Source organism: Zosterops lateralis (assembly GCF_965231275.1).
Source record: "Zosterops lateralis genome assembly, chromosome: 6".
Taxonomy (NCBI): Eukaryota; Metazoa; Chordata; class Aves; order Passeriformes; family Zosteropidae; genus Zosterops; species Zosterops lateralis.
The window spans coordinates 16967993-16989174 of NC_139761.1; the positions used below are offsets into that span (position 1 = coordinate 16967993).

The 21182-nt window shown below is 37.4% G+C and overlaps 1 protein-coding gene across 3 annotated transcripts in view; it reads right to left on the bottom strand.

The window, feature by feature from the left end:
* Window positions 1–21182, bottom strand: part of TDP1 (tyrosyl-DNA phosphodiesterase 1) — a 44440-nt gene that overhangs the window by 20756 nt on the left and 2502 nt on the right. For all 3 annotated transcript variants that reach the window (XM_083864388.1, XM_083864387.1, XM_083864386.1), the window contains exons 3-14: window positions 20902–20945; window positions 20185–20240; window positions 19495–19591; window positions 18353–18387; window positions 17184–17276; window positions 14901–15071; window positions 13255–13333; window positions 10262–10447; window positions 9455–9503; window positions 6471–6537; window positions 2346–2453; window positions 735–837 (exon numbers count right to left, since the gene is read on the bottom strand). In XM_083864388.1, the coding sequence (XP_083720514.1) occupies window positions 735–837; window positions 2346–2453; window positions 6471–6537; window positions 9455–9503; window positions 10262–10447; window positions 13255–13333; window positions 14901–15071; window positions 17184–17276; window positions 18353–18387; window positions 19495–19591; window positions 20185–20240; window positions 20902–20945 (1088 nt within the window). The remainder of the gene's footprint in view (window positions 1–734; window positions 838–2345; window positions 2454–6470; window positions 6538–9454; window positions 9504–10261; window positions 10448–13254; window positions 13334–14900; window positions 15072–17183; window positions 17277–18352; window positions 18388–19494; window positions 19592–20184; window positions 20241–20901; window positions 20946–21182) is intronic.

The window sequence follows — 21182 nt, forward strand, 5'->3', positions numbered from 1 at the left end:
ATACAAATACTTTTTCAGAGAAACTTGCAGTTTCTTTCCTGAAAAGAAGAAATTTCACAGAGGAAGAAGTTTGAATGGTTTGTGATCACAGACTAACTGCTGTTGAGAACACTGTGGTACTATCAGCTCACCAAAGAGAAGGAGGAATCACCCATGTAACAAAAAACTTGCATGTCCCCCGATCAGGTAATAGACAAAATCCAACCTAAACAAAGAGAAGCTTTTTTCTTAAATACAATGTACAGTTATGGACTTTCTACCACAGGATTTTGGAGACCAGCAAGTGTAGTTCAATAAGGAACTTGGTATTAAGAGACAATCACATGACTGCAAATGCATTTCAGAGAATGAGCAATAACAGCAACTGGTGCAACATTAGGAATAGTTTCTCATGTTACAATGCACACTTACTTCAATGTGAATACACACTCACAGCCTAGTTTTAAAAAGCACAAAAGAAGAGACTTAATCACCCTTTCCCAGTAATGTGTAGAATATACATTTACAATTTTTAAATATTATTGCCTCTCATTAAGAGGAAAAAAGTCACAGCAATACCATATCCATACCTGCTGTGTAGGAAAACAAGACTCTATGAATACCTCACAAATTTCATTTCCTATTAACTTTCTAATCTGGAACCTACTGATCAGATTATTCAGTTATACTTGTATTCATAAATACTTGCAGATTTTGGTCATATCCCAGGATTTGTGCTTGAACTGTAAACTTACAAATGCTGAAGGCAAGAAAAGAACTCCAAGTTCATAAGAACGGATCATCAGTTGGCTGCCATTTTTCTCCAGAGCTCCCCAAGCTGCTTTAGATAGATTGGCACTGTGAAGAGAAACAAAGCACATTAGTGAGGGATAATCTTCAGGGTAGAAAACATTTGTTTAAATAACAGTGTAGCAACATCCTTCTAGCAGGAGAACTTAAATTCAATCAGAATAGTCTTCTCACAAAAAGTGACTTGGTTGTTATTCCTTACTGCTATTTTTACAGCACAGTGGGAGCAACGGAGACAATATGCAGAAAGGCATTCATACAACACATGTGGATAATTATACAAGCCTATTTCTGTCATACAGATCTACAAGACGAATTCAGCCTTTTGAATCTTCTCTGCACATTTCAGAAAAGAATTTGGTACTAGTAAATAGCTTCAACTTGATGACTTAAAAAGATTAAATGCCATGACTAGTTACATTCAGTACAGAGTGGGTTTGCATTTTAGTACAGAGTGTTAAACAGTACCTTTTGCTCTTGGCATTTTGTTCTTTGATCTACTTATGAAAACAAATACTTATCAAAGAGGTTTTGTTTCAATTTGCTATTCAGCACCATGATGTAGCTAATCTTTCATCAGTATCTGCTACAAAACAGATCAATTTGGGAGTCAAATAATATATGCAATTCTGTTTCAAAACCCACTTCTACAGCACAATACAAAATTTACACATGTTTTAACTGATGGACATACTGGATGCTGTTCAGTAACAGCAAATGGTGGAACAAAAGAAACATGAGAAGAAAATAAAGCAACCATGAATTTCTGTATTAAGCAGCGTAAGCACATTTAAATTACTTAAAACCGTTTAAAAAGCACATTAACAACTACCACTATTGTAGGCATCAGTATCAATGAGTGATGAAATTTAAAGAGATTAAATATAAGGAGAAAAAATATTAAAGTCACTGAGCATTTAAGAGTAAGGACAGATCATAATCTGTACAATACAGGGTTGCATAAAAATCAGTTTTGGCAAAACAGAAATACATCTGTATTTTTTGTTCACAACAAGACATTCTCCCTTCAAGTCAAGGAATTTCTCACTTCCTCTTTTCACTTCTTTAACAACTAAACAACAGAAATATAAAGCTTATGCTTCAAGGCAGACTGTGAAAGAACTCAATTTGACAAAAGATTCCAAAATCTAGGTATCTGTATGTTTTGTAACAGAAGGGCAGCCCAACGATAATTTCAGCCAACCCGAACTCTACCTATTCTGTAGAAACCAGCACATTCATACCACACCACAGCATATCTTAAAATTAACCCAGGATTTAAAAATATTTATCACTTTAGTTGGTGTTGAACCCCAAAACTAGCAGTTACGACTCAGATGATTTTAGTGTGATTATCAACAGTTCCTGACAATCATTTCAATCTGCAGCCTCAGATGGGGCAGTGCAACGGAGAAACATTAAATATGGACAAAAATTCATATCACTAATGGAAGTATTTTGAGGGTTATAGAAGTAACTCACCTGGGCCTGAAGCTGACAACAAAACCCCCATATATAAAGTTCTTACGTGAGAGCTGTACTGGTTAGATGTTTACCTTGTTACCAAGAACCATGCAATCTTCTGGAAGTCAGGAGAGAGTCTCATGTATGTCTTAATGTGAGGTATAGCATGAGTTCGACCCGTGACTTCTGCTGACCATTTGCTAGAAAAGCGAAAGGAAATCTTTTCATATATGGTTTTATTTTGAAGTCTAAAAAACACTCACCATAATACAGCACCATAAATTCAGGAACACTACTTATACTTGTCACACTCAATACTTATTTCTCCTAGAGAAAAATCTTAAAATACTATATTTAACTGAAGTGTTAACAATTCTACTAGTAGTCAGATGGGCGGGGCTTTTTGTTTTCCCTTACAATCAACCCAGAGAGATATTCTACTCATTGTGTTAGTTTCTTTCCAGTTTCCTTCATTCCAGATAGCACTCAAGGAATTATGTCTAAACTTCTGGTCAATATATCTTTCTTGAAGACTATCAGTGGTTATGACTTCAAGCAACTGAGTTTGGCACCAAGCTAAACCTCACAGAATTCCCCAAGTTTATTACAATTTATTATCCATGACAAAAAGGCAGGGAGCAACTGGGAGATTGTTGCTGCTACTCTTCCTCTTCCCCTTTCTGTGCCTCTAAGCCACTGAGAAATTTGAGGGTTTAAGAGAATAGAGGTCATATCTATGTGTATATAAAAAAACTACTCTAAAATAAGCCATTGCTGAATTAATTCGGCAGCAATGTTACAGAACTAAATTGTAAGCAAGCACTAAATATACGTACATAACTGAAGGAATGTAGTCACAGCATTAAGCACTTTATGTTCACAGCTGTTAGTCCTCACCCAAATTCAGGAAGAAAACTGCTTAACACACTCTCCTTCACCCAGAGACATTTCTTTCCCAATTTGAAGGAACACTTTGGTTTCAGTTGTCACAATCCTGTTTCCCTAACTTAGCATTCTCTTCTAATAGGGAAATCAAAAAGAATCAATTAACTCTGAAAAAGTAAAGTGCACTGTGTTCCTCTAAAAGCCTGAGCAGACTGACTCAGAAGGGCTGGAATTACTCACCTATGCTGACTTTCAGGACTAACACTAACATACAGTGCACTTAAAATTAAGAGGCTTTGTATTTCATGGGTGAGGACCTAGTTACTTTAACAACCCTATCTTCCCCCATGAAGGAAAAAGCCCTCTGAGAGCTGGTCCTGTATTCTTAAAGGGCAAGAGCTGAAATACCCTGCATGTTTGATGCAAAGTAGGCTTGCTTATATTTTGATGTAAGCCGCATCAGAGCCTGTTTCTGTAGGACAGATTAAGACAAATATGATACTGCTTTACACTGGGACAAACTTCTCCCCTCACCACTAACTGCAGTTATTCTGAGATCCTATCTCAATCTACTGCCTTTTTGCCTCCTTATCTTAGATATAAGTAGTTGCCTTAGCAAGAGTAATGCCACTTCTATCTATTACCTACAGTACTCTAACTGCAGTTGGATTTCATCATAAGTGATTAAAACTCCTACTCCAGAAAGTTAAAATCAAAAAGGGGAATATATATTTTGGCCATGTTTTCCCTAGTCGGACAGCATAAACATGTAAGGATTAAAAGGTGAAAAGGCATGGTAGCTTTTGCTGGGACAGACATACCTAATTCATAAACAGAGACAGGAGTAACTCATTTTCTACAATACCACTTCTTTGAGTATTTAGTTCTCTTACCTCAAATACTTACTTCAAATCTATCTTAAGATACTGGCAACGAGGCCTAAGCAGAATTAAAACAACTAATACCATTAGTTTCAACCTAAGAGAACACTATGTTCTCCACGTAGATGCTCTGTCTCTCATCTTTTATGATTTATGGGCAACAACACTGTACTTCTGCAAACTAAGAAAACTCAAAACTTATTCAAAACTTTACAAATCTAATGAACATGCAAAGCGCTAATACAACAATTATGGACTTGTCACGCGTATGTCAAAGAAACTCTTGTCAAACCAATTTCTTCCACCCTTTGAAAATAAAAATTTGACAAAGTAACTGCACAAACATAAGGCACACAGTATTCAAAGCAAATCAATTAAAAGAAACATTAAAATACAATATCTACTATTTAAGCTGATTGAATGTTTTGAAAGCAGCAATTAAGAAAAATTATTAATCATTGCAAATCTGTCTTCATAAATTAATACTGGAAGAAAAAACAAGGAATAACACCAGAAAGAAAACTCTGCTAATTACTCTGTTTACAAACTAGCTAATCCAACAAAGCAGTCTAGTAATTATTAGCTACAATCAGAGAAGTAAAAACAATAAAAATTACAGTTCAGAGCTGCCTTATAGCTTAAACACACTCAATTGGCAGAAGAGAGAAAAGAAGCCCAGAGACATTATAAGAGTTACATGCCTGGGGCAGACATCCTGCCTCTTCAGTTAAAAGGCTACAGGACACCATTTGCCAACTCCATTAATCTCTCCCTACTTGCAAAAAGGAGTTACTCATTCTCCTTTACTGTAAGCATAAAAGATTTGGGTTTTTTTTCCTTGCAGCTCTGGTAAAATCCCTAGTTTCCTGCTGGTTTCATACTATTTACCAGTATGAAGAAGAATTTTCTAAATTCCTCTAACTCCCTCACTGCCCAAAGATTTGTATTATAGCAAGTCTTTCAAACAGCTCATCTTGCATTTACATCTATTAAAAACCTGCTCTTTTCTGTGTGTCTCACGTTCCATGGATAAAAAGCTGCCCTATGACAAGAGTTTACATGCAGGGTCTCCTCAAGCGCTACTGTCCTGCATTATTGCAGGATAAGGGCCTGCAACTGGGTAGTTACTACAGAGCAATTACACAGGGCCACTGCTATCTGCAGTTTGACAGATTGACTTAAAACAGTCCTTTTGTTGCCAGAGCAGGCCCCTGTATGTCCAAGGAGACAGGCATTTTCTCATTGAAAAGGAATAAATCAGTGAATTATATCATTATTAAGTAACATTTTGTGTACTAAATAGGAGACTAACGGAAAAAAGGTTACATCCTTTTTCTAGTAAGATTCTCATGAGGTATGACTACAGAAACTGAATTAAGACTGCACAAACACGCCTAGAATTATGATTTTTTTTTTAGCTTTTAAATCATGACTGAACAATTTTGACAGCTTCTAGTTGACTGTAGCTTTCTTCCTTTGCTGAATGTGTTCAGAGTATACAGTTTAAAGGCAGGACACAAAGCCTCACATGCTTTCTGCCTGAGTTCCATTCCTTAGACATTGACCAGCAAGGTTCACAACAGCAATCACCTTCACTCTGCAATGGAGGATGCTCTCTGCCACTAGCAAGTCTATTTCAGTCTCCTGAATATATACCCAGCTGAACACAATCTTACTTGGTAAATTTTCTTACCAGAGCAACTTTCACCCAGAAGAGTTAAAAGTTTCTGATGAAAGGAATGGGAAGTTGCGGTCTTGTAAGAGGTTACAAGTTCTATTAATTTTTTTTTTATCTTTGCAAAGCAACTTTTCCTATTGTTCTCTAAACATGCATAAGTTTTTAACGATTCAGCCTGAGGGAGACATCTGGCATGGAATGTGCCAGACTGTTAAAATTCAGCACAACTAGTAGCACATGGAAATAGAAATTCTTAACAGAAAATGTCAGGCATCTTTAACAAAAGATATTGCCAGAATGGACTGAGAATTTTTGCAGCAGGACTGCTGCACTTAGAAGAAAAAAATACAACAACCACCAAAAAAAGCCTTCCTAGTCCTATTGTGGCTCAGTTGAAATCCCATTAATACAGAGGCACAAGTGGGGAAAGTGAAATACAACTGGAAGTTAAAAAAAAAAAAAAGGAGTAACATTATTCCTGTTCAGAGAAGGAAACATTATATAAAAGTTTACAGAAACCTAAATCCAGTGGCAACATTATCCCATATAATCTTTATAAGTAGAGAGCACGTTTTCTACAAACTGTTGGAGATAAGATCCCACAGATAAGGAACTAAAGCCCTTCATTTTAAAGAATTTAAGAATATGATACTTGTAACTACTTCTACTTATTTGCTTTTAACACTCAAACATTACAGCAGTCACTGTAACTTTATATACAGTTTGAAAAAAAAAAACCAAAAAACAAAACCAAAGACTTGAGTTCTACTTACTGAAAATAGGAATGCAACCACAGCTGTTTCTGTGCTGTCTGTATACTGTATGGAAGTGAGCCACCAGCTAAAGGAAAAAATAGAACATGTACATTTATGTTTTGAAATATTCTAAAAGTAGCAAGTATCCTGGGGAATAAGCTGTCCTACCTTCATGAGTTACTTTCAGGAAATTGTTAAATGCTCCAGCAGTATAAAATGGTATAAAATGGTATATACTTGCTGAGTTTTTTTCCATTCTTATAATTTAGTAAGTTCCTAAACCCAGCATATTTACACTAGGAAAAAGAGAAACTATATATAGGGAGAACTATGGGTAGTTTTTTATGATACTACTTGATATCAACAGATTGGAATCACTACCCATACAAACTAGAGGGAATAAAGCAGCTTTCAGAAGAAAGAACAAACCTTCCAAATCTCAAACAATGTTATTTTAAAAAGCAAGAACTTCTACGATAAAATTATATTTGCATTGATTTGGCCTTCGGCTAATCCACATTGTGATTTCTGGAAATGGATTTAAGAAGAATCAGCCAGGTACACTGAATTATATTCATGTTGTGTAGTAAGAGCATGATGCAAAGCCTACTGTATTCAACATATCCTAGAAGACACCATAAGAACTCATTACAAAAGCTTTACTACTCTCAGGAATGCATTAACTGCAGGAGTCCACAGAATTGTTCATTTGCACAAACAGAGACCCATGTAATTCACCAAGTTACTTCATAACAGGAAAGAAATTACAGTAAGAAGCCACTGGGCTGTAGATAACCAGATGTGTTTAAAGACATCGTAACTAAATTCTGGGAACCACAGATATCTATAAACTCCCTGGCTGCAATTTCTACATATGTCCAATCATTAACCAGAGGAAATACAAACTTCTGAAAACATTCATGCTAGCTCCATGTTTAAAATCCACCAGCTGCTGAATTCAAAAACTACGCTTATGTATAGGAGCATAGGTATCCAGCTTGGAACAGGAATACTTTTAATGATTCAGCAAAGCCAAAGAATCACTGAATCATTGAGGCTGAAGTTGAAAGCACCCTCTGGAGATCATCTAGAATAGCTCCATGCTCACAGCAGGGTTGAAGAGTGCACACTTTTCAGTACAGCATCCTGTCAGGTTTTGAGTATGTTCAAAAACAGAGACTCTACAGCCTCTATGAGCAACCTATTCCATTTAAACATCAGAAAACAATTTTGCTGTAAGGATAAACTGAGGTACAGGAGATTCCCATGCACATACATTGCCTTTTGTTCTATCCCTGGTCACCATGGAAAGCATCTGCCTCTCTATGTTGGATCTTCCCATAATTTACATTTATATATACTGATAAGATTTCCCAGGAAAGCATTCTTTTCCAAGTTCAAAGAACTATCCAGCTCTCTCAGCCTCTCCTTCTATCAGATGCTCCAATCCCTTATTAATCATTGTGGCCTTCGGCAGTGCTTTGGTTCAGTAGGTCCATATCTCTTGTACTGTGAAGTCAACAACTGGACACAGCACTTCAGAAGTGGTCTTACCACTGCCAAATAGAGAAAAGAGATCATTTCCTGGCAATGTACTTCCTCACACAGCCCAGGATTCTGCTGGCCTTCTTGCTACAAGGGTACATTGCCGGTTCATCTTCAGCTTAGTGACTATCAGCACTTCTTAGTCTTCTTCTGCAAAGCTGTTCACCTCTGGTTAACTCCTAGCTTTTACCAGTGCCTGGGGTTACTCTTGCCCCAGCTCAGTACTTTGCACTGCCTGAGGTTGCACTGCAAGAGGTTGCTGACTGCCCATTTCTGCAGCCTGCACAGTTCCTCTGACTGACTGCACGATCATCCAATACATCAACCACTCCTCTGCAGTGTGCATTATTTGGAAACTCCCTATTATTTGGGTGTACTCAGCCCCACCATCCAGGTCACTGATGAAGACATCAATGCATCACCCCAGTACCAGTGCTTGGCACATGCCACCTCCTGCTGGCCTTTGTGCCAATGCTCACAGCCTCTGAGGCCTGGCAGCTCAGCCAGTTTCCAATCTCCCCGTGTTCCATTAGCCTGTACTTAATCACATTGTTCTAATGATGTTAGGGAAGACAGTGTATAAAGAAAAAGGTAAGCTAAACAACATCTAGGGGCACTCCTCATTTATCAAGCCACTTATCACAGGACATCAGGTTAATTAGGCATAATTTCTCCTTAAAAAAAATTATGCTGACTACTCTGAGTCACCTTCTTTTTTCCATAATATGTTTGGAAATATTTCCAGGATTCCTTGTTCCATCACCTTCCTAGGGATCAAGGTGAGGCTGGCAGACCTATGGGTCCCCAGATCCTTCTTCTTACCCTTCCTATAGACAGGAAAGAATTCTTTTCTTTCAGTCCTCATGAATCTCTTCCAATTGCCTTGACCTTTTGAAGACTTGTTTTTGAGCAACAGAAGCTTCCCTGTATCGGAATACTACAGTACCCATTCTATTTCAGGTTGGCTGGAGCTATGCTTTTACAAATATGACTTAATGAAAATAAACACAGGAATAATGAACAGAACAGCTGTATATTACAATATTAAACAAAAAAGACCAGTAACACCTTAGCCTCCATTGTATCTGATGTGCAGAATGACATTGCAATCAAAACAGAAGGAGAACTTGACACACCCAAACCTGAATTTTCTGCTAAAATGAAATTATGACGGGACTAAGGGCAGTGGGCAAGAGCTGTTGTTTTCCTACAGTGACATATGAACACGGCTAGGACAAACAAAAGTTACATGCCAATGCCCACAAAACCTTTTCTATTCAATCACAACAGGAAAGCTGGAGTCAGAGCTCAAAAAAAGCAGTAAGATTCTACTGCCACTTATTCTATCACATTCTCAACAAGATGAGAATTTCATTTCATTTAACATCAACCATCAAAGTTATTTTGCAGGACATTATGACCACAAAAAGCAAATAAATGGGGATTCATCTGCTTACCAGGATAGCCTTCTAGACTTTGCCTCACATTGTTCACAGTAGGATAAACCTTCATGGAGGTATAACAAAAAGTAACATTAATAAAACAGCTCTAAATAGATAAGTTGTCAATTTTCAAACACCATAAAGAAAATGTCAGAAAAAAATTAAAAGCTTCATTTTTCAGAATTAAAAAATTTACACTGCAGCTTACAACTACAATTGTGCCAGTAACACAGAAAGTCTAATATTTTTTACCATTGTTACAGAGCTAACCAAAATTAACTAGCAAGTCTCAAGTAATACTGCTTCAGCCACTTCCACAGTAGCCAAAGTCAGTTCTTAATATTATATGATGAGATTTTAGTCTCACAGCTCAAATATGAGATATGAGTATGCAGAGGCAATTAGCACATAGTAAAGGCATAGTTTGGCCATCATTTTTCTTTAATTTAACAAGCTCCTACCACAAACTTTTCTGCTCCCCCCCTTAATTGTGCTAACAACCAAAGGTATTAATGACTAAAGATGCAGTTACATCTCAGTAGGAGAAACAGCTGCATCTACAAAACCCAATGGAACACAAGCTACAGAATGAGAAGATAATTTTGATGCGATGACATATAATCTAGTGTCATGCACATGGAAATTATGGTACATTTTTATAGCAAACCATACACAATTAAACAGCATTAGGTGGGATATATATAATTTCATGATGAAAACTCCATTACTGTCATCCAAAACTAAAAAGCAAACTAATGACTAAGATCTCCAAAACAAATGAGTAAGTGTCAAATAAAGGTGACCAGCATCTGGAAGACATACCAAATGAATTGGGACATCACATTTACGGAAAGTTGTCACAGTGCTGCCTGCAGCCACCAGGCTCTCCTGGAACTCCGAGCACAGCCATTTGGACCCATCTGCCCCCATTGAACCGATGCTTGAGAACTGTCCAACAAGAGGCCAGGATTCCTGGGCTGGTATTGGCAAAGCATGATCCTTCAAAAGCTGAGGAGGGGAATTAAAACACTATTAGACTTCAACACACAAATAATACCTTAATCAGTTTGATATCACTTTTGATATAATAAATCCTCTATAAATCACTCCTGATAATGAAGGAGATTAATATTCATACTACATACTTAACTTGCACAAAAAAAAAAATCATCAAGCTTTCCAAATAAACTCACTTCAAGAAAAGATTAAACATCACAAGTTTTATCCAAAAGCACCAAAGCAAACCATTAAATAATGGGTGAAAAGAATGTTAGCAGCCCTTTCTAAAAACATGAAACATTAGCTTCAGAAGTCACAATAAATAAAACAACTAAATATTTTTTTGTATTTGGTGGCTGTTGGCCATAAAATTCCTCTTGCATCCTAAAGCCATGGCACCCAGCTACAATAGAAGCCTACAATAATAGGGGAAAAAAGAACAATTGAAGAGAAAACTGAAATGATCTTTTTAGGGGAGCTCTTCAGCTGTGAATGGAATTTAAAGCCACATTAAAAACAGATGGATATAGACAGATATTAAGTTGTATGTAGTTGCCACCTTTATCCCACTCTAGAGCAAACACACAATCTAATAGTTCAGTCATCAATGTAATATCATGAGGTGTTTTTGCATTGCCACTAAAAATCTTTTTAAATCACAGAAACATTTGCCACAAGATCATCTTTCTCCCTTACAAGCCTCTTCTGTTTTACTTTTTCTTCATTCTATGTCTAAGTAGGCAAAAAACATTAGATAACATGTACCAGAAAGGACAAGCTCTTAATGAGCAAAGGGATGTCTATCAGAAAAACCTCACATTGAAAAGCAATGTGATACAGAAATATTTTGTATGTCACAGAAGTTTACCACAGACAGCATTAGAATTTTATATAAAGTTCATAACAGTATTTGAAATAATGCCATTTCAGGAGGAGATGCAGGTTAAAGTCAGCAATTATGAGAAGCATTTAATAGATGACATGAAATACCCCATCAAATTCTAAAAAAAAATAGAAAAGAAAAAAAGAAGGGTCCTATAAACTTGATATATGCAATCTTGAAGATTTACCATTATGGCTTACCTAAATAAACATAAAACCTCTAAAGGCAAGAGAGTTCAATTATTAACATAATACTGTCATATTCACACCTAATCATATCCTTAAGTCCCACATCTACGCATCTGTTAAACATCTTCAAGAATGGTGACTCCACCACTTCCCTGGGCAGCCTATTCCAATACTTGACTGACTTTGAAGGAATTTTTCTTAATATCTAAATTATACCTCCACTGACATAACCTGAGGCCATTTCCCTTGTCCTATCACTTGTTACTGGGGAGAAGAAACCAACCCCCACTCAGCTACAACCTCCTTTCAAGTAGCTGTAGAGAGCAGCAAGGTTTTCCTGAGCCCTTTTTTCTCCTGGCTGAACAAACTCCAACTCTCTGAACTGCTCCCCATCAGAACCATGCTTCAGACTCTTCACCAGCTCTGCTGCCCTTCTCTGGACACACTCCAGCACCTCAATTGTCTTCTTTGTCATAAGGGGCCCAAAACTGGACACAGCACTCAAGGTGTGGCCTCACCAGTGCTGAGTACAGGGGCACAATCACTGCCCTGGTCCTGCTGGCTGCACTATTGCTGACACTGGCCAGGAAGCCATTGGCCTTCTTGGCCACACACTGGCTCATGTCCAGCTGTTTTCAATCAGCACCCCCAGGTCCTTTTCCACCAGGCAGCTTTCCAGCCACTCTGACCCCAGCCCCCAGCCTGTAGTGCTGTATGGGGTTGCTGTGACTCATATGCAGCACCCAGCAAACGGTCCTGTTGAACCTCACACAGTTGGTCTCCATCCATTGATCCAGCCTGTCCAGATCCCTCTATAGAATCTTCCTATCCTCCAGGAGATCAACACTCCTCTCCACCTTAGTGGGTTCAATAAGGAGCCCTGGGGAACACCACTGTGACTGTCTGCCAGCTGGCTGTAACTCCATTAAGCAGTCTCTGAGATCAGCCATCCAGCCAACTTTCTACCCAGCAGGGAGTGCACCCATCCAGACCAGGAAGAGAGTTTCTCCAGGAGAACTCTGTATGAAGAAGTGTCTTCTCTGTATGAAGGTTTTACTAATGTTCAGGTAGACAACATCCACAGCCTTTCCCTCACCACTAGGCTGTCACAGAAGGAGATCAGGTTAGCCAAGCAGGAACTACCTTTCATACTCATGTTTATTGGGCCTAATGACCTGGGTATCCAGTCAACTGGGACCTCCCCAGTTAGCCAGAACAGCTGATAAACGATTGAAAGTAGGTCAATGAGCACTTTTGTCAGTTCCCTTAGTGGATCCCATTTGGCTCCATGGACTTGAGTACGTTTCAGTGTAGATCAGCAGATCGTTGACCAGCTCCCCTTGGGTTATGGGGGTTTCATTCTGCTCTCTGTCCCTGTCTTCCAGCTTGGGGAACTGGATACATTGAGAACAGGTCCTGCTGTTAGAGGCAAAGAAGGCACCAAGCACTTCAGCCTTTACCTCATCCTTTGTTACTATGTCTCCCCCTGCATCCAATAAATGATGGAGATTCGCATTAACTTCTTCTTGCTGCTAATGTACTTACGAAAACATTTCTTATTGTCTTTTTCATCAGTAGACAGATTAAGTTCTAAGTTGCAAGCTTATACACGTTATTACTAACTTTAATATATATTAAAAGACTGATGATGACAGTGGGAAAAATTGGAAGGAACTGAAGAATTCTTTCCAAAATTCTATTTACATTTAAAAGGATATTAACAAAAAAGGTTACAGTTTTGATACCTTTCTGAGCCTAAGATGGCCCCACTTTTCTTTATCACTGCCTTGATATCGTCCAGGAGTAGAACCAAGGAGATACACTCTAAAAAAAGAAAAAACAACAGATTTTTGTAGATCTCGAGTGCTTTGGTTTGTAAAGTAGCAAGGTACTAAAGTAAAACTTAACAGCAAGATTGAAAACTCAAGTGCAACCAGAAATATTTAATGTCTCTCATGGGATTTATAACACAAAGAAAAGTGGATTTTCAGCTGTATAATTTAATATCAGCATCCTATATGGCTATCATGCATCACCAGGCTTTCTACAGCAGAGACAAGAACTACATCTTTTCCAGTGTACAAAAATGCAGAAGATAGATAACATTAGCAATACACACAAAGAGCTCGCTTGGCACATAACTGGGCATGTAATTTTGAATAAAGCCAATCTACTGCTACATCCAAATCAGCATATTCAGGTATGAGTTTTCATTTGGGCACGTAATAGTTCAGATGCAAAGTACATGCATCAGCTTTTTCAACACTTCCTAATAATGGGTTTAGTTACCTACTTGACTTTGCCTTGAAAACAGGGAAGAGACCTACCTAAAGTCACAACAAACAAATGCTGTAAGAAGCTGTTCTCTACTGCATACATCTCATGCCTAACTTTATCTATGACTGAATGCCCCCTACAGCACATCAAATGGCAATCCTTATCCTAACAAGTGACTTTCCTAGCCCATACATACTCGTATCAGCTAAGGCTCAACTCATCTGTTTAAACTCATAATCAAAGCAATCAAAGCAGCTGTTAGCTCACCTGATTATAAAGTACATACCTTTTTTTTTTACCCTCTCCAATCTTTTAAGACTCCATGTAAAGATAAAAGCACTTTTTAATGTATAAACTAGACAAGGTTTCATTGTCTATTTCCATCACAGTCTATGACCATTTTCAGCTTATCTTTTCAACAATCTTTGTTCAGATTATAAAACAGCAATTAAGTTGCCAGGGAGATTTACACTTTCTGAAGTAAATGCTCATATTTAAGTGGAACTACTTATTAGAAGTAAATTAAGCATCCTGAATTTTTAAAAAAGAGTATCAGCATGTGATATTAGAGAAGACTATTTCAAGACCAATTAGACACAGCATTGCCCACCAAACCTTGCCTGTTATAGGCAAAATTCTATAGATATGTATGCAGATTAAACTCTGCCTTACAAACAGAAGCCTATGCTAAATAAAAATCCCATTCCAGTAACCTTTTCTTATATGATCACTCTTACATGACAAACCCTATACAACGCAGCTTTTTTTCTACTGGTAATATTACTGGAATAATACTTGAGGCAGACTGGCTCAAATGAAAGCAAGTCCTTATTACTTTACAGCTACCTTCTGTAAAGTTGCTGCTGGTGCTGCTCTTCTTTTAAAATGCATGCTTATAAAACTAGAAGTTGGTCAATTTGACATAATCTACATAAGAGAAGTTTTTTAAAACTACACAGAATCATGTTTGAACACTCAAGCCTGAAACAAGATTACCCTACAAAATAAGCACAAGGTCTAACAGATCCTAACACAGATATTTAAATTTTAGAGGAAAAAAAAGAAAAAAAAAACCCACATGTGTAAATTACAAAAAACTTAAGATTATATATACCTTGTTTCTGACAAGTCATGTTCTTGAATCAGATCTATCCATTCCTTGAGTGCAGGAGAATTGTAAGCTGTCAAGTAACTTATTAGGTCAGATTTAAAATTAGTTGCAGATTCACCAGCAGAACCAGATCCTCCCTTAGGTAGCCTTGGATATAAAGGGCTTAGCCATATTCTTAAGAGGAAAAAAAAAGAGAAAAGCCATATTAACAAGCACATCCCACATTAATAATACATGGATTTAGTATGTGAGTAAAGCACACCTGAAGGTCCTAAACAAATACTTGACAGATTCATTGTGGTACTAACTATAGAGGTCTTGTCTTACACCTACAGATTCAGCTCATACTAGAAATCATAAAAATAATACTTTCAAATGAAAACAACATTCTCATAATTTATCCAAAGACACATTTACAGCTTTCACCACTGTTAAACTGGTCAGGCTCTGTTGTGATGCATTTTGGCTTTACCAAATTTCTGCGTGCTTCTGTTATTTGTTTTATAATGGTTTGTCCCTGTACCCCCATGTTAAAACCCCTTTTGGTTTTTCCTTAATTATGGGTCCTGTTAATCCCTTTGCAACCTTGCCCAGATGGCCAGAAAGTTCTAGTGGGGGGCCAGGGTGATTGGCAGAGTCCATGCCATCCTCTTCCTTTTTTATGCATGGGATTGTTCTACTGATTGTTCTCTTGTTCTGGGTCACTCCCCCTCTCTCTGGGATTGGTTCTAGATTGTTCCCTGCCCCTTCACACACCCCCTGCACTTAAGCTGAAACCCAAGAGGAAAAACTCACTTTTACGTGGGCCCTCAGGGTGAAATAAAACCCCAGTTGAAATCCACTGAAGTGCTCCTTTATTCCTCGCCATTGCCACACTTCAGCCTGAGGCCAGACCCACAGCATTGGAAAGGCACCAAACTGTGCCCCTAAATGCGGATTCAGTGCAAGAGCGAGCCGGAAAGCAAATTGAACCGCCGCAAGGCTCAGATGTAGCAACCATCAGTCCTTTCATCAACATTTTCTATAGGAATAGAACACTGCAATGTGTTCTGCTAAACTACTTGTTTAGTATAGAAAAACATCAATTAAAGCATCTGAAAGGTTTATATAGTTTGAAGAGTAGCCCACAATAATAGGTTGCCTCTCAAGAACCTCCATCACAGTAAAATAAGATGGGCACCATGCAGGAAAACATTCAACATTTCTTTCAGTCACATATGATTGCAGCCATGGGAACCAAAGAATTCTGCATTATCAACTTTACAATGTGTTGATACTAATCTTTGAAATCCAGAATCACCATATTGTGATACTGCATAACACCACAGTATGCAAAAAGCTAAAAAGAAAAATTATTTCTTGTATTTGACAAGTAGGGGGGCTTATTAAGTATCCCAATAGGTATTTTCATGCCTTCTTAGCTTTCTGAAAAGCTAGCTGCAGTAAGATACTAAAGCCAAAAAAAATCAGTGGCTATTTTTGCCACTGAGAGCTTGTTTCAGACAAGTGAAGTCTCAAAACCTTGCCATATTTAATGGCAGCAAAACTGATGTCAAAGTGGCAGTAACTTCTGAAAAGCAACTTTCCATTAGTTTGAAGAAATTTTACACTCTGATTTATTGTCATCTAACTAAAAAAAAGCTCCCATAAAAACAGCCAAAAAACTGAAGAGGTTGAGGACCCTTATATTAACATGGCACTTAATCCTGTTCTTTTGTGCTCTCAACAAAACTATGTCCTAAGCTGGTCATTAAGTTTAAAAACTTCTACCAAAAAAATAAAACAGGAAAAAAAAATTCTTTCTCAGGAAAGGATACTGGGAAAATACCAGGTAATCTACTGTATTACAGAACCAATAATGGCCAACGTGTATCAGACTACATTCTAGATAGTCACAACAAAATCAGAACATTTGCACATCCACATTATTCTTGCAGCATTAAGATAATTTTTAAATAGCTGCTTCAGATCTACATAAATGGCATTTTATAGCTACTAAGCTTTTTCATAAAGAGCACGGCATAATAAAATTTTGTATCAGTCAGACTGATTTTAAGCTTTCAGTCAACTGGGAACATAGTTTTGTTTACAGGAGAAAGCAAGAAGAGTTCAGACTTAGACAGCTACCAGGATTCTAAGTCCCATTTTTAAATTTTTTGTTTTAGAATAGCTCTATCTTAAGAGTGTAAGGCTTGCAACCCTAGATCACCTAAAATCCCATCTCCAGCAGTAGAAAATACCTATGGAAAGTATTAAACAATCACCTGCTAGGGGATTGTTGCTTACCCCTGAGTTTTCTGGTGCCAATCTTCAGCAATAAGATTGGATGTATGTATCACAACTCGAAGACCTTCTTCATATAGCAACAACATCATTTTCCTTTAAAAAAAGATATATAACTCATCTATTTCAAGTACACTGAGAGTAGGACATAAATTAGCAATTCATTAAAAAGCTCCAAGGTAATTATTTTCAAAAATTTGTTCTGCATCATGCAAGCACTTAAGACTTCAACTCATGTGCATGCCAAGCTCACGTGGCAATCATTAGACTACCCCCATATATTTTATTCCCAAGTACAGCTTAACATCTCATGCAACTAATTATCCACAACAAAGTGAGTACTTGCAGAACACATCTTATATTTGCACAGTTCTTCAGATAAACTTATCTCTTTGCAGAGCCAGGCAAAGAACTAAGGAACACTGAAAGGCCTTTACTTATAGCTGAGTTTATTAAAACCTAGTTACCGCCTCTTAAATCAACCTTTACTTTAAAAGAAGGTATGTACACAGCTAAAGATTGTGATGGCAACAAAAGCTATTTATTTATCATAACTTTTAAGCTACAGTACAAAGAAATTTTAAAACTAGTAACTGAGATAAACATACATATATGTATCTTTTGTTTAAAAATTGCTCAAATTTTTATATCCAAGTTTTCATTAGCTGTTTAAAGACAAGATATCCCTGTGATCTCAAAGGATGAGATCTGAAACCCAAACCAAACCTATAAGATCTTTGCTAAAACGTAAGATCTGTTCTTATCTGTAGATTTCTATCCACAAAACTCATTTTGTGAGACTTCTATTATATCCAATTCAAGTTTTTTCTTTGAGAAAAGCCCCAGATTTGCTAGTTATTTCCCCATCCTCCACATGAGCTGAAACTCATGATCAGTAAATCAGTGTTGTGTCATCCTGCCTATGACTGATCAAGTTTTGGTATTAAGGCATGAGTTAAGAGCCAGGACCTGCAGTCCACCTGTCTTAGACCAGTTCAACTTCAGCTGTTTAACTTGCACATCTCTTATCTACTCCATAGCAAATTTGTTTCATTGAACTAGAACAATCCTGTCATCTCTAAACAGAAAATGTTTGTGGAAGCCTTAAGATTCAACAACTTCTAAGAAACCCAGTTTTGCTGCAGGCCTTTCTGCTTCATAGTGTTACTTACGTATGGTGAGTTCCAAATGCAATATCCAGTTTAGCCTACAAAATTAAAAGTTGATCATTAAAAATTGCTATAGTGTATTACTTCTTATTTTGTTTACTTTCACTGCTCTCTAGTGGACAGATCACAAAGTACACTATCTTTCTTCTCAATAATTCTAATCCACTCTCCACTTTCTGCAAACTAGACTTTAAATGGTAATGCAACTCTTGCTGGAACTGTTCCAGAATTTGTGCCTCTCTTACTAGCAGCATTGTCAGATATAGTCAGCAGAAGATAACTCAAGGCTCCTGTGGGACACCAAGCTAAATAGAAGCAGCAATGTGCCCTTGTATGAAGGATGACTAACAGGGTCCCAGCCGGCAGGAGGAGTGCTGCCAGCAGGCCAAGGGAGGGGACGGTTCCCCACTGTTGAGCACCAGTGAGGACACACCTGCAGTACTGGGTCCACATTCAACAGGAAACTCAGGATTACCAGACTTTCAGAGAGAACAAAATTCCAAGATCACTCACCTCCCAACAAAGAGCACAGTGTCCCCATTATCATTGATATACTTCACCTGGCAAAATCTTGAAACACTGGCAAGTTACCACAGCCACACCCCCCCCCAGGATGAAGCCAATGGCTTCACCACTTAGAGCGACAGCAAAACAATGAACATAACATCAGAGATAAAATGGCATGTGCCAGGAAGCATGCTCACAGCAATTTTAACAGTATTATGGAGATTATTTGCATCAGCATTTTCTTGCGTAAAACATATTTGGAAAATAAGTCTTTGATGATATTTAAGATTATAGTGACACTAGGACTAAGTTTCATGCTTTACACAAAATAAATGCTTCCTTTTCAGGCATTGTAAGAACTTGAATGTAACATGTTAGTGGACAAGGTGAGCAGCTCTTCTGTTGAACCCTGTGACATTTCTGTGGGCAGCTGTTCTGTACAAACTTTTGTGGGTGAAGCCTACCATAATCACATCTGACCAAGATCATCATCACCATGTTCTAGGGTCCTGGTATGGATATTCCTCAAAGCATAACAAAAAACTTCCCACATAAGGCGTGCCTTTTCATCAGTAACAAGACTTTAAGTGTAAGAAATGGCTTAACTTCAACCAAAGGATGATACAAATGTTAATTACCTGACAAAAGCTAATATTCTCATAAGGCCGTGCTTGTGCCATTAGTTCAGCTTTGGATTCCCTCTTCTCACCGTGAACTATCAGCAATGGCTTCTTCCTTAAACAAAAGGACATTACCATTAAAACATGAAGTGAATCAGCAATTAACCTAAACCATTCCTCCATGTAGCTATGACATCTGGGCCTTAAATCTGATAGCCCAGCAGAAAGATGGCACTGAAATCAATATGCCTTATTAACTAACTCAAAATAGCAGTAACTACAATAGAACTTCTAAAGAACAGACACTGGAAAATTGTAACAGAAAAAGAAAAAAGGGAAAGAGGGAGCATGGAGTAAAGCAGACTGGCTCTTGACTCCGTAAACTGTATGGCAAAAAACTTCTTGTTCTGTCTACAGTACTGCCCTGTCATTGTGGCCCACAATGGGACTTCCTTAGTGTTAACTCCCAAAAATCAGAAACCAGCTATCCTGAACTCTGACCATTTACCAGTCTTGAAAAGAGTCACAAAATCAGAGAATTAGAACTGTGGAATAAGAGTAGAAAGAAAACTAAGAGTCTATGCATATCCAATTGGTAACAATCATCTGCACTGCAAAGAAGAGTTTGTCATTCATTTACAACAGGACCTTGTATGAGCAGAAGTGATCTGGAAATTTCATTATTTCACCTTTCTAAAATAAACCTACCTGAATTCCTGCGGGTACTGTCTTACAAGCCATCCCACATCTATACAGTAGTTAAACTTGTATGTAAGAAAAAGAAAACAGACTCATTAAAAAGGAAAAAACAGCTAGATCAATGAACTACAGCAAAAAGTTTTCTATGTAAAGTCATCACACATTACTACTTACATCATAAATAACATATTCTAAAAACGGGTGTGTTTTTAACTTTCACATCCTTCCTTTCATCTCTCTTTAACAATTCAAGAATGAATTTAAATTTCTCAAAAGTGTGCATTAGTGCTCACAAAATTTAACACCCAGGAAAAAAAAAAATCACATGCACATAATATAAAAGCTTAGGTTCAAGGGTCATCTCTTTGCCATGTCTTTATACCATGAATCATAGCAAAAGCTTCTAGGCAATAACAGATATCATTCCTAGATTGGAAGGCGTTCTTGGTTTCAAAAAACCTAATTTATATGAACATAAATACACACTTCTCAGTTGCACATTCTTCAAGAACCGGGCAAAGTAGTCTTATAATTGCCTGAATTCTACAACAGAACATAGGATGGTGTTTATATTTCAATAAATTGTTTAACAGCTGAAAACATTGAGAATTCACTCTGTATTTTAATAAAGGATATCAGCTATGTGGCACAAGCACGGATTATCAAGTTTAAGATTAATTAAGTGAAACAAGCAAGTGAAATCAGTTTGGTAAACAGGAAACTCACCTGGGCAGAAGATATGAGAGTTCCAAAAAGAGGAGACAAAATATCTATTAAAAACATTAAAGCATAAATTAATAAAACACTTCAAGTAAACATTTTGCATGTTGAACAGCTTGATAATTACCACAGTACAAGGGCCAAATTGTTCATAGGCCTGGTGTAACAGAGGCATTCACAAGTTTACTGTTCCAAATATTCAAGTCATTGACTCTCCTGTGAATCATTTAGGATCATATGCTTATAAAAATTAATAATCCTCTCAAAGCAGAAAACAAGTTTAAAAA